This window comes from Caretta caretta, chromosome 12 (assembly GCF_965140235.1).
Source record: "Caretta caretta isolate rCarCar2 chromosome 12, rCarCar1.hap1, whole genome shotgun sequence".
Classification (NCBI taxonomy): Eukaryota; Metazoa; Chordata; order Testudines; family Cheloniidae; genus Caretta; species Caretta caretta.
Window position 1 is genome coordinate 19,750,501 of NC_134217.1, and position 14,082 is coordinate 19,764,582.

Consider the following 14,082-nt stretch of genomic DNA (forward strand, 5'->3'; position numbering starts at 1 on the left):
TGCGCCAAACTCTGCTGCCTGGATATCATAGAAAGAAGCATGAACATTTTATTGACAGGAATGTGTGGTTTCAGGAGTCTGACATTTCTGCACTGAGGGTGAAATTCACCCCAGTGCAGAGGACCAGTACAAGCACCCCTTAAATCCCTGTAACGATCTCAGCATTGGGCTTAAGTAATCCAAGTGAATATTTCATTATTGTTAACTGCCATTATAACCGGTCTGGTAAACGTCTGCTAGAAGGAACGGGAAACAGGCCCCAGAGGCCGCTGCGGTGGGTGCAAAGCACCGTACCGCGCTGCCAGCCCCGGCCCATACAGCGTGCGCGGCTGCCTGCAGCTTCAAGCAGCTCACCCCGCCTGCTGGCCCCCGCTGCAGCCCAGCCCAGCCCAGCCCACCTCGCCCCTTCCCCGAGCAGCCCCCTGGCCGCCTCGGCCATCCGACGCCTTCTGCCTTCCCGCGGATTGGAACCCTGCGGCACTTTCCACAGGTCAACGTTCCGCAGGGTGATCTGCCCGCTGCCCATTGGCTCCCACAACGCCCGCTGCGCCTTGCGACCAATCAGAATCCTCCGTCGTGCTTACATGAGGGACGGGTTCGGTGCCGCGAAAGTTTGAAATTTCCGAGAGTAGGTGGGGCGGGCGGGGCCAAGCTGTCGGGCCGGGGAGCGCGGAGCAGCCGTTCGTCATGGCGCAGGGGGAGCCCGAGCCGCTGCTGGCGGTGCACGGGGAGGAGGAAGAGAAGGGCGGTGGGGAAGGGCCGCAGCTGGTCCCGGCGGCTGGCGGTGTCGGGCTGCAGGGGAACGTGCAGGGCCTGAAGCAAGGTACATTCCCCCTCCCCCGTTTATACTCCCCGGGAGCATATTTCCCCCTGGCTCCCCACACTCCCCCTCCCTTGTACTTCCCCCCGGAATGTGCACCCTGTGCTTTAATAATTCATCGGTCCCCTCCCCCATACCTGCTCTTCTTCCCCCCCCCCCCCCCCCCCCCGGATCCGTGGAATGTAGTTTCCTTGCATCCTGCCCCATGGCCCCTCCTAGTCTGCAATTTACTTTCCAGTCCTACGGTAGTAGCCTTCCACTGGCACCGGGCCCCTCGCTAACGTGCCCACTCCCCAGCAGCGCTGGGCCCCGAGTGTGTGAGGATGCACTGAATGCCCCCCTAGGCTCTGATTCCTTGAGACAGGGGTGAGGTTTCGCTCTTGCCTTTATTTTCTGTCCCCACCCAGCTCTCCAGTTCGGTGACAAACGGTTGATGTCAGAGTGATAAATTGTAGGAAGATTGTTGACATCTAAGGGACAGGATCAATGAGTGTATGCGGTGGTGGTGTAGCTTGTTGGGTCTAGGATATCAGAGGCAAGGTTGGTGAGGTATCTTTTACTGGACCAACTTCTGTTTCTGTGAGAGACAAGGTTTTGAGATTACACAAAAACAACGAGGAGTCCTGGAGCACTTTAAAGACTAACAGATTTATTTAGGCATAAGCTTTAGTGGGTAAAAAACCCACTTCTTCAGATGCAGATTACACAGAGCTCTTCCTCAGTATCAGTGGGTGTCTGCCTGAAACTATGCCCATCAAAACCTGGCGGGTGGTGGTAGGACCTTTGAATTTTTGATCCTGGTGGGTAGGGAAAGGGGGGAATTTTCTTCTCCCACTTCCCCACCAAAGGCTGAAATGTTCCTTTCTGCTGTGTCCATGGTATCTGTAGTTGCAGGTTGCTCATGGGCTGATTTAGCCAGGTATAGAAATGCTGCTCCTGGCTAGGAACGATCTGGTGTACAGTTGTGGAGTTTGGACCTGTCCTAGACTTTAAAGAGTAATTGTTTTAATGTTTATATGGCTCTGACATAAACACATCATTGATGTGGGTGCAGTGCTGAGTGGGGGTAGCATTCTGGAAGGTCCTTAACAGGCTTGAGGCCACCAATGCAACTAGGAACCTTAAAGGGTATCTACACATGAAGTTGTTCCCCATTAAATCCACGTGTGTGGATAATCCATGTACAGAAGCTGTTTTTTTTTAAAGGTAAGTTTACAGAGGAAAGGGCAATGACATTTCTTCTGCTTTGTGATGTATAAAGGCCGGAAAGGTCTTTGTCAGTTTTTTGTGTTTTTTACATCAGAAGTTCAGATCTTCTCTACACTATAGAAATTTACTATGAATGTTTGGTCCCCATAGAACACTTGTAAAAGGTTTGTGTCCACACACAAGTGATCCAGCTGGGTTACATGTGTCTGCATCTAAAAGTTCTAATAGATTGGGGCCCCACTAAGCCAGGCACTGTACTAATACATGGGAAGCTGCAATACCTGCCCTCAAACTTACAGACAAAACAGGCCAGACAGAAAAAGAAGGGGAGGAGAAACACACACAGAGATGAATGATTGCCCAAGGTCACATCGCAGGTCAGCGGCCAAACTGGGGATAGAACCCTGGGCTCCTGACTTCCAGTCCAGTGCCTTATCCACTGTGCCTCATTGCTTATAGCAGAACGAGAACGTGTTCAGTCTGTGCTTGTGTGGATGGTACTAGCATGGTTCAGATAAGCCCAGTCCCACAGAGCACTGTAGCTTTTTCAAGTGTCAGAGAATCCGCTGTTTGTGGCAGGCTTGTGGGGACCTGTGGGCTCGCTGTCTAGAAGGCATTGCAGTTGAAATGGCTGAGCGGTGGAATTTGGACAAAACTGCACTGGCTCAGAAGTCCGCATCACTAGCATGGGCACACTGAACTATTTGTGCTTGAGTTGGTTGTTAGAAACTATTCTAGTCTCTAGTGTAGAAAGCCTGGGGTGACAGGTGAATTGGTGAAACTGACATGCACTAGAGACTGAAAACTGAACTATTGAGGGGAATATATTTTTAGCTAGATTTGATTTTTTTGAATGTCTTGTTAAGGCTTATTCAGTGACTAATGAAGGCTTCAGGGTGGGGTGGGCTCGACAGTCACATGTATTTAATTTAACATATCTGCCTTTCAGTTACAAAGTGGATTGCGCACCCTTTCAAGAGGTGGACCTTGCCCCAAGAGGTGGACTTTGCCCCAAGAGGTCATCCAGTCAAACCAGGCTTGCCAATCCTGATATTTCTAATGTAAAAAGTAGTTGGGGAAATCCATTCTATTAGCAAAAGCCTTTCAGACATTCTCTATACTACATTTAATGGAAAAAAAAAGCATAATCTCAGTTATAAAAATCCTGTTTGGGCCTATATCCAACAGATAGGGAAACCCTGTTTTGGCAAGTGTGTGTATTCCTGAAAAATGGAAAAACTAATTTAGCTGTTTAACCACCACTCCAACGGTAAATTAACATATGGTCTAGAGAGGAGGCATGTGTGGATTTTGCACTTAGCCTGGGATAGGAATGAAAGAGTGAACAGTACTTGAGTTGAGGTTGTGACTTTTTTCCTTCAGAGTTGTTCCAAGAAGATGATGACTACAGCTGCAGTGACTATGGGAGTCGTGACAAATCAGGGACCATTTTAGGAAGGATTGTGCCAGACGGGAATGTGCTTTTCCCAGACACGTTCCAAACAAATCACCTTTTGTTTTATGAGCGATTTAAAGCCTATCAGGATTACATCTTGGGTGAGTGACATTTCTGCTTCCAAAATTCCCTCTTGTCATGATCTCTGTGGTGCTGCCTTTTCCTGGTGATTCAGTTTTAAGCTGTATGTATTGGTCCTCCTTTTAAATTGCACCATCTTCCATCCATAGCATGGTAACTACAGAGGATCTAGACTAGTGGCACAGGTACAGGAGAGGTCAATTAATGATGGAGTTGAGACTCTATAAATATCTTTAACTTTTACATTAAAAATATCATGACATACTTTTAGCTGGAGGACTAGACCTTGTGGATTTTGACATCAGAAGAGACTGAAGTCTGAAGAATGGAAAGGGGGTGGGATTTTTGATAAGACTAGATAAAACAGTGCCTCCCCCGCTTATTTAACTCCAGTCACATAACTGAGATGAGAGACTTGGGTGGTCCGGTGGGCAGTTGCTCTTTTTGTGAAGTTTTTGGGGGGCTGAGAGTACCCTCTCCAGTCCTCTGGTCTGAGCTGTTTGGGGGTCGGGACTGTCTTTCTGTTTGCTGTTTATTCAGCACCAAGCACCACATGGTCCTGGTCTGTGATTAAGAATGCCAGGCACTACAACAATACAAATAATAAAAAGACTGAGCAGAACAAAGTTGAAGACAACTTCTGACACAATAAAGGAACCCTAAAACCCCATTATGTTCAGCTTCCCTTTAATTGCTCATGTGTGAACTTGATTCCTTTTGTCCTTTTATTGCATAAATACGTGTTGTAAGTGATTTTAATTTAATTTTAGCTGACTGCAAGGCCTCTGAGGTAAAAGAATTCACAGCTGAGTACTTAGAGAAGGTCCTTGAACCATCTGGATGGCAAGCAATCTGGCGCACTCATGTGTTTGAGGTGCTGGTCGAGGTAAATGTAATTCAGTTGCTAGACATTTGTCTCCAATTAACATCACTTTACTCCACTGTTAACAGGCAAATCACTTCTTTTTAATTAAAGCTGATCGAAAATAGCATATTTTTCACATCTAATTCTCAGTGTGGAGGATAGTGCATTAGGCGAAAAGCTATTTAACTGCTTGCAGTGGCTTGAGTGGTGGTGTCTCTTGGACATGAAAATGCAGGAGCACAACTTGTGACATGTAGAAACTTATCATTGACAGTCACATGAAGTGCAGTTAATTGTTAGTCCTCATGATTGTAATGCATTTTGTGCAGATTGTAAGTTGTTTGGGGCCAGGACTGTCTTATTGTGTGTCCACTGTCTAGCACAATGGGGCCCTGATTGGGTCTGCTAGGCTGCTATACTACAAATAATAATTATCCGCAGGACTGCCTCTCTTGCTCTATAGCGCTTCAGCTGTATGGGCTGCATTTTTATTTTACTGGCTGGGCCTTTGTGAAAACAATTTGCACTCTAGTTCTATGTCTCAGTTTTGCACCTACTTCTATTGAACAAAAAACTGTTGAACCTATAAAAGCCTGAATTTAAATAGATTTCACCTCCTAGGCACTCTCTGCAGTTTCTAAGACAAGAAAAGATGGTGTCAACATGGAATTTTCCTTCTGTGTTTCCTTGGCCTTAGAAGTTGCTTATCTGTTTGAATGTTTCTTTTTATATTATACTAGTAAGGATGGTATTGACTTGAATTTTTTTTTCAAGTATTCTCTCATATAAACAAATCGTGGCATTGAGGTCTTTTGTAATGAGCTAGATCTGCTTCAATGATAGTATCAGTCCTTCAAGGATGTGACTTCAGGGCAGGGGTCGGCAACCTTCGGCACGCGACCCAGTAGGGTAATCTGCTGGCGGGCCGTGAGACATTTTGTTTACGTTGACCATCTGCAGGCACGGCTGGCTACAGCTCCCAGTGGCCACGGTTCACTGCTCCCGGCCAATAGGAGCTGTGGGAAGCAACAACCAGCACGTTCCTGCGGCCCGTGCCACTTCCCGCAGCTCCCATTGGCTGGGAGCAGCGAACCGCGGCTGCCGGGAGCTGTGTGTGTGTGTGGGGGGGGGGCGTACCTGCGGATGGTCAATGTAAACAAAACATCTCGCGGCCCGCCAGCGAATTACCCTGATGGGCTGTGTGCCAAAGGCTGCGGACCCCTGCTTTAGGGCCACGCAGACATTTGAACCACTGGAGGGATGCAGAGGTATGCAAAAGGGCTTGAGAGCACCAGCTGCTGTGTGCTGTCCATATGAGACTTTGTCATGATTTGGGTAGTTTAGGATTTGCTGATGTGGCACTTCACATTTTCTGGTCAGGAAATGGGTTTTTCTGGTGTTAGGGGCAGATGCCTAACGATGTGGTCCTCAGTTGGGTTTCTCCCAAGGTGTGTCAAGCAACTACCAGCCTTCCCAAATGACAATGTGGTCTTCTCTACACTGAGGTTAACTGGCAAAAATGTCCCACTGTTGCTAACCCCTTTGGAATACACTAGTGTTAAACAGTGTCTGGGTTACATGGAGGAAGGGGTTCATGCAGAGAGGCAGGTAACTGAAGGACTGTAACTGGGTGACATGGAGCTGTAGTTTCTGCTCGAAGAATGGGGGCTCTTTTGGAGATCAGAGAAGGAAGCAAATCAAAAGATGTGGGACATCTAAGGGATGCTGCAGGGACAATGGGTGAAGTCCCAGAAGACTGGAGAAGGTCAAAATAGTACCTGTCTTCAAAAAAAGGGAAAAGGAGGACCTGGGGAATTGGAGACCAGTCACCCAACTTTGATGCCCAGAAAAATACTGAAACAAATTATTATACAATCAGTTTGTTCAAACCCAGGGGGATAAGAAATAGCCAACATGGTTTGGCGTGATTTGCTCTTGACAAATCCAATCTCATTTCCTTCTTTGATAGTGTCACTGGATAGGGTGGAAGGAGTAGATATGATGCATCTTGATTTTATTAAGGCTTTTGACACATTTCCACATGGCACTCGTACGCAAACTAGGGAAATTTGGTCTAGATGAAATTACTGCACAATGGTTAGAAAAACTGTACTCTAAGAATGTCTACACAGCAACTGGACACCCGCAGCTAGTCCATGCTAGCCGATTTGCGCTCACAGGGCTCAGACTATGGTGCTGTTTCACTGCTGTGTAGACTTCTGCTGTGAGATGGGAGGGTCCCAGAGTGCCTGAGCCCCGCAAGCCTGAGTTGCCTGGAATGGGTCAGCCGCAGGGGTCTACTTTCTGTGTAGACATATCCAAAGAGTAGTTATCATGGCTTGCTGTTAAACTAGGAGGACTTATCAAGATTTGCAGGGATGTGTCTTGGGTCTGGTATTGTTCAATGTTTTCATTAATGACTTGAATGATGGAGTACAGATTACTCTTATAAAATTTGCAGATGAGACAATGTTGGGAGGGTTTGAAAGCACGTTGGAGTACAGGATTAGAATTCAGAATAATCTTGATACATTGTAGAATTGGTCTGAAATCAACCAGATGATTTTAATAAAGATAAGTGCAAAGTACTACACCAAAGAAGAAAAATCAAATACACAGCTACAAAATGGGGAGAAAACTGGCTAGGCAGCAGTACTGCAGAAAAGTATCTGGAGGTTACAGTGGATCACAAGTTGAATGGGTCAACAGTAAGATGCTGTGGCAAAAAAGGCAAGTGTCATTCTGTGGTATATTAACAAGTGTCATCTGTAAGACCTGATCTATGCTTAAAACTTACATCGACAGCTGTAGCGCTCAGGGCTGTGAAAAATCTGCACCCCCGAGTGCCATAGCTATACCGACCTAACCCCTGGTGTGGATGCAGTTAAGTCGATGGAAGAATGCTTCTGTCGACCTAGCTCTCCTTGCTCCGGAAGGTGGAGTTCCTACTATGACACACACACTTCTGTCACTATAGTCTGTTTATACTACAAGGTGACAGTGGCAGAGCTATGATGCTGTAACTATGCTGCTATAACGCCTGCAGTGTTGAAATGACCTAAGACATCCTCTGTCCAGTTTTGGACACTACACTTTATTAAAGATGTGGACAAAACTGGAGAGTCCAGAGGAGAGGTTTGGAAAATGTGACCTGTGAGGAAAGAATGAAAGCACTGGACATGTTTAGTCTACAGAAGAGAGGGCTGAGCAGGGGGGCATAAGTCTGTAGAAAGTTGTTATAAAGAGGACAGTGATCATTTGTTCTGTGTCCACTGAGGATAGGACAGAAAGTAATCTGCTTGACTTGCAGAAGGGAGATTCAGGTTAGCTACTAGGAAAAACTTCCTAGCTATAAGAATAGTTAAGAACTGGAATGGGGAAATTGGAGGTTTTTAAGAACAGGTTAGAAAAACCTGTCAGACGTGGTCCTCATATTGTTTGTCCTGCCTCAGCACAGGGGCATGGACTTGGTGACCTCTCGAGGCCCCTTCCAGCCCAGCCTGTCTGTGATTCTATGATGGAGGTGTAGGGGACTGTGAGCACAGAGAGGAATGGAAGCTGGGACAGAGGGAGGCAAGCCTAGAGCAGGATGTAGAAATTCAGCCTTGTTATCTGAATGTAAAACCTACACCAGTTTTCTATGTATTAAGGTTTTCATTAATAAAATCCTCCCTCTCTATTCCCCCTGTCTCGGCCAGGTATAATTCCTCATTGTGTGCACTTCTGCTGCTTATGGCCATGCTAAAGTCTGCAGGACTCATAATGCCTGTCAGCGCCACATTGCCTTTGTGTGAACCTTCTACATGAATCTGATTTTCAACTTTTAACTCTCATTTAAAAAAGGGAAATGCTATTCCCATCCCATACTTACAACGCCTGCAAGGAAACTGCAATCTTAAAATAAGTAGAAGCATGTAAACATGTTGGTGTTTGTCTTTCTAGAGAAGCAGAAGTTGTTCGTGTTTTCCAGCAACATAGGCCTGCATTTGATCAGCTTTGCCCTCCCTATATTAGAGGGAAAGGATTGACATGCTTTAGGATTCCCCATGCCACATTTGGTCCTCGTTGAAACACTTTCCAGCCAAAGGGCATGGCAGCCTACTGGGCTAAATATGGGATTAGTGCACAGGAATTCTTGCTATTCCTGGCTCTGCCACTGTGGGCTGCTGCAAGGCACTTGGGTCCTGATTTTTTTTTTCAGAGCACCCTCAGCTCCAAGTGAAGTCAATGGGAGCTGCCAGATACTTGGCATATCCAAAAATCGGGTCCTTAACCCTTGCCCTTGTAAAAAGAAGATAGTAACTTCCTGTCCTCCAAGGGACATTGAGGCTCAGTGTTTGTACAGTCCTTTGAAGATGGAAAGCGATGATTGTATATATATGTATTTGCTGAGCAATGAAGCTTGTTTTGGGGTTATAATTTCAAATATACATGCGCAGACATTTCTGGAATAAAATGCCATATGTAGTGTTTAAAAAAACTTCATGCTTTAATAAAGTTGCTGATTGGCTTCTATAATAAGAGTGAGTGTGTGTGTGTGTGTGTTTTGGCTTTTCTGGTTGTATGTACTGTTCTGTCTAAAGCCACCCTAATAGCTGTGTTATTCATATCAGGTTGTGGATGTGGAGTACTCCGCTCTGAAAGCAGTGGTTCGGCTCAGTGAGCCTTTCTTGTGTGACTCCCATGTTAGCACCTTTACCTTGGAGTGCATGCAAGAGCTCTTGGAGCTGAAGAAGCATCAGTTACCAGTGCAGGAGCTGTGGGTTGTGTTTGATGAATCAGGAGAGTTTGACCAGACAGCCCTGGCCATAGAGCATGTCAGGTAGGAAAATGTTCATAAATGGCTAATTGTCTCCTGAACTATTATTTCTTTAATTTTAAAAGAGTCAGATAGTTTAGGCATCACATCTGAGCTACAATAAATAATGTGCATGGGTTTCATACATGCACCTACACTAAAAGATGTTGTTAGTGTCCATTCAGAAAGAGCTTTTGGTATACTCCCATCTTTGTGAATTCTTGAGACCATTCCTGGGGCTATGTTGACCCGGGTTTTAAAAGTAAACCTGATGGAACAAAGCATCCTGTTAAGATCAGCATTCTTGGTTTTAATTACCTTTATATATTGATTGTTACAGCGTGTAATAAGAGAGTCAGCGGGAGTTCAGTGTAGCCTTCTAGTTATTTCTATTCCTACTGAGGCTAGCCCAAGAACTAACCTGAAGGACCAGAAGAAAAACACCAGTGTTGCTATGTCACAAGGAATCAAACGTGCATGCTGGGTTTCATTGTAGCTCATTACCAAATAATTTTCTACTAAGTTTAAAAGATGTAACTCGCTCTGTTCCTTGCTTTTACTAGACCTTCTCACCTCCTCCCTTCACTGCACTTTTTCTGCCTTTCCCCTATAATTCACTGTGGTGTATCTTTCCCTGCAATGTTTTCAGTTTCTTTCTTTTCTCTCCCTACCGTGTGCACACTACATCTCCCTTATTTGCTGTTTCTCCAATGCGTCCCTGATCTACATTCCCTACTTATTTTCTAGCTCTTCCTTTAAGATCTTTTTTCCTTTTTTTTCTTTCGCCCCCCCAATACGCACGCACACACTTCATAGGGTTTAGAGAAATTGATTAGTAACAGCCACAAGGACTGAACTTGAAGACTAAAACGAAGGTGAGGGGCCCCACTCTCCAGGACAGTGTCCCAGTGAGAAGGAAAGACCCTGGATGCTGCTCCTGGATCCTGCTTTTGTAATGGCTAATAGATGTTTGATCAACTCAAAGCCCAGAAGGAGCATTTGAAGGGTGAGGATGCTAAACTTAATGTGGAAGGTGAGAGGAGGCAGTGGAAGAATTTGAATTGGAGTGACACATAGCAAAATTTTCAAAAATGCCTAAGTCAATAGCAATATAAATCCCATTTTCAAAAAGGTGCTTAGCATAACTTTAGTCAAAATGAATGGGACTTATGCTCTTAAGTCATTCTGGGCATTTTTGAAAACTTTACCCATAGGGTTTACAGCAGACAAGGAATATCAAGAAATTCTGTGTACTGAATAGCTTGGAGGAGGGTGATATGGGAATTAGAGAGGTGTAATATTTTGAGATGTCTTCCTCAATTTATTGCATTTTTATTTTCAGTCCTAACTTTTGGTGACTGGGCTCATCGATGGACAGCGCACTCTTAACTACTTGCTTTATTTCAAAAGGTTTTTCTACCAGCACATCTGGAGGAGTTGGGATGAAGAGGATGAGGATGACTTTGATTATTTTGTCAGATGTGTTGAACCTCGACTGAGACTGTAAGTGACTTTCTTTAACATTTAGTTTAAAGAAGGCTGAAAGGGAAAGCTTTGGAGTAGTGACTGACAAAACAAAATTCATGCAAAACTCTTTGCAAAGCAAGGCTGTTGCAGCTTCAGATTACTATCAGTTGCTAGAAATCTTTTATTTGGAAAGAGATCTAGGGGAAACCTACAACTTCATTGCCGGTTATTTTCTTCTTAGCCTTTTTTTTTTTTTTTTTTTTTGGCACAACCCTCTTCCTTCCATTAGATGGCGTTCCAAAACCAGGTATAGCCTCTTTCAAACATAAGACTAGTTTGACTTCAAGTGTGAAATGTAATCCTAATTAAGATGAGTGTGTGTTGCTCAGAGACCTCTCGGTGTGGAATAAGAACCCAAATGGAACAGAATATAGAGGAAAACTTAAAAGAAAAACCTAGTGATGCTGAAGGAGGCATGTGTATCCTTTCCCCAGTAGGATTACGTTGTATTAAGTTTTTCTGAATGTGGTTTTTTAATACTATCCAGCCATATGGAACTTCAACAGCACACAAGGGCACGTTCTGGAAATATACTAGAAACTCATTTTTAAATACCTGAAATGAATCACTGGAAAGTAGCTTTACCAATTCTCTAGGGCTTTTTCCTCATATTTGACGATATGTCAGTCCATTATTTTCATGCCTGTTTTCCTCAATCCATTCTTTTCTGCATATAATTATTTAGAATAGGAATTCAGGAATGCATATTGCATGCCAATCTGGTTTTGTTATGAAGATGACTCTGAAGTGGTGAGTCTTTGAAATGGAGTTCATTATGACAGTTCAGTTTCATGTTATACCTGGGCCATGTTGAGCTCATACAAAACTGGGAGGAAATGTTTTGAGGTCTGGAAATGTTACATGGAAGTACTTCTTATGTGTTTCTGCTTCTACATTGCCAGCAGATGGGGAGGCAGAAGGAAGGAGTTGCTTTTTTTCCTTGGAGGAAAAATACTTTGCATCTAATGAAACAGGAATCTAATCCCATTCAATCAGACTTTTTTTAAAGGTAGCTAATGGGCTGAAATGGGAGTAGAAGCATTTTTAGAGAGGAACCAAAAGGGAACCGTAATGCTTCAGTTTTGTATTGCAATGAAGAGTAAATATTTTCCTTTCTCATTCCCAACACTATGCTTGAAGCAAGCCTGTACTCTAAGCCACATTGAAGTTAATATGCTCTTCTGCTCTGATATAAGCACTGGTGTGTCAACTGATAAATAGCGGTAACATAGCCTTCTATCCATGCAGACAAGCAATGTTTTACATTCTTATTCAGAAGGTCTCCTATGAGTTTAAATTAAAGCAGACAGTCCTCGCACTGCAAACTTTATCAATGATTTTATTTACTTTATAAATATAAGTTCTGGTCTTGTGAAACAGCTAAATAATTCAATGTAAAGTATTTTATTGAAGGTTGGTAAACATTTAGTTTTACAGCAAAACCTCAGTTACAAACACCTCAGGATTTGAGGTTGTTCGTAACTCTGAAATGTTCATAACGGTGTTAAGTTCTTTCAAAAGTTTACAGCTGAACATTGACTTAATACAGCTTTGAAACTTTACTATGCAGAAGAAAAATGCTGCTTTTAACCATCTTAATTTAAATGAAACAAGCACAGAAACAGTTTCCTTACCTCGTCAAATCTTTTTTAACTTTCCCTTTATTTTTTTAGTAGTTTACGTTTAACACAGTATCGTACTGTATTTTCCTTTTTTTGGTCTCTGCTGCCTGATTGCATACTTCCGGGTCCCAATGAGGTGTGTGGTTGATTGGTCAGTTCGTAAATTTGGTGTTTGTAGGTTCTACTGTAGGTTCTCCAGAGTGCTCAGTCTTAAAATTGAGCATGCACATTTTAGGGTTAACTTATGTACAGTTTCCATTGTTTTCTTCAAGTATTGTACCTCTCTATATTACATTAAAAAATCAGCTACCTTTAGTTCCTCACCTACTCTGAAGTATATTCATGTGTTGTCGCCAGGCATGCTGCATCTTATAACACTATCACCGCACAGTTGTTTTAGCTATGAGGTTTTTGTACCACTTTACTGTCTGTCTGTTACAGTCACGTGGATATTTGTTCTGCCTCCAGCTTTTTGTTCTTTATGGCACGTTTTTGAGTGCCCTCTAGTGAACATCTGAGTGATTGAAACTTGGCAATTGTCTTGGCCCTCAGTTTCCTTGGATGTTTTCTTCTTCCCAGTAAGACCCCTCAGTGACTGCGCATGGAGTTATTACACGGGGTTGACTTGCTTCCCCTCCAATTGTACTGAAGATGACGAAGGATTCTTCTTTTTGCTTTCAAGTATCTTTTCATTGTTTGATCTTTTTCTGGAGTGATCACTGTAGCACCACTGCTTTGGAATTTTCAGCAAGCCATATTCTATCTGGAAGATGTGACTCTGTCTGTCTTCAGCAGAGCCACTTCGCAGGAGCGTTTCCGTCTCTTGTGTGAGAGACTCCTTGATGGTACATTTGATCTTATAGTACATCTGCTCTTTCACTGCTATCATCCAGTTCTAATTGTTGTCTCTCGCTTTCTCTGAGTTGTGTTTTTTCTCTTGCTCAACAAACTTCTGCTTTTGCTATTTCAAAGCCCACATTTGAAAGGGCACCATCTAGTCAGTGTTTAAGTAGTGACTTAAAAATAGTTCTTGGTAATGTACGTGCCTCTGAAGCCTCCTGGTAATTCCTGTGGTTTTTAAAAGTATATCTTTTTGTATTTTTAAAAAAATATTTCTCTCCCTTTTTCTGTGTGTACTCTTTCAACTCTAATAATCGTGGGTGTGCATTGTAACAACGGGGGTTGACATATTTAGACAAATGTGTTTTTTTTTTTTTGTCAGCCATGCCCCTTTGAAGTGGGGTGTCAGATGCAGGGAGCTCAGCACTTCTGACTCAAAGCCCACTTAAGTCAGTGGAAAGATTCCCATGGATTAAAATGGGCTTTGGATCAGGTTCTCTCTGCTTCAGGAAAGTGAGGAACACTAACTTTTCTACACTTTGAATTGTAGGCATTATGACATACTTGAGGATCGTGTCCCTTCTGGACTCATTGCTGATTATCGCAATCTGCTGTCTCAATGTGAGGTGCTCTACAGGAAGTTCTTAAACCTGAGGAGTGGCATATCAAGCAGTGACTCTGACTCCGAGGCAGAAAATGTCTCCATGGTGGAAGGCTTAAAGCTGTATGATGAGATAGAGCATCTGAAGCAAAAGCTAAAGCTCATTGAGAATCCTCTCTTGAGGTACTGTGTGTGTGTGTGAGAGAGAAAGAAGAAACCAGCTAGGAAATGCTCTCCATTAGGACAGATCTGATGGTTTATTG

At 43.6% G+C, this 14,082-nt stretch overlaps 1 protein-coding gene across 1 annotated transcript in view; it reads left to right on the forward strand.

Annotated features, from left to right (window-relative positions):
* The first annotated feature begins 657 nt into the window (after positions 1-657).
* The window catches only part of SHCBP1 (SHC binding and spindle associated 1), a 32,235-nt gene continuing 18,810 nt past the window's right edge, over positions 658-14,082 (forward strand). The window contains exons 1-6 of the mRNA XM_048816779.2: positions 658-823; positions 3,413-3,586; positions 4,337-4,452; positions 9,045-9,253; positions 10,640-10,732; positions 13,769-14,002. Of these exons, the coding sequence (XP_048672736.1) occupies positions 688-823; positions 3,413-3,586; positions 4,337-4,452; positions 9,045-9,253; positions 10,640-10,732; positions 13,769-14,002 (962 nt within the window). The 5' untranslated portion in view covers positions 658-687. The remainder of the gene's footprint in view (positions 824-3,412; positions 3,587-4,336; positions 4,453-9,044; positions 9,254-10,639; positions 10,733-13,768; positions 14,003-14,082) is intronic.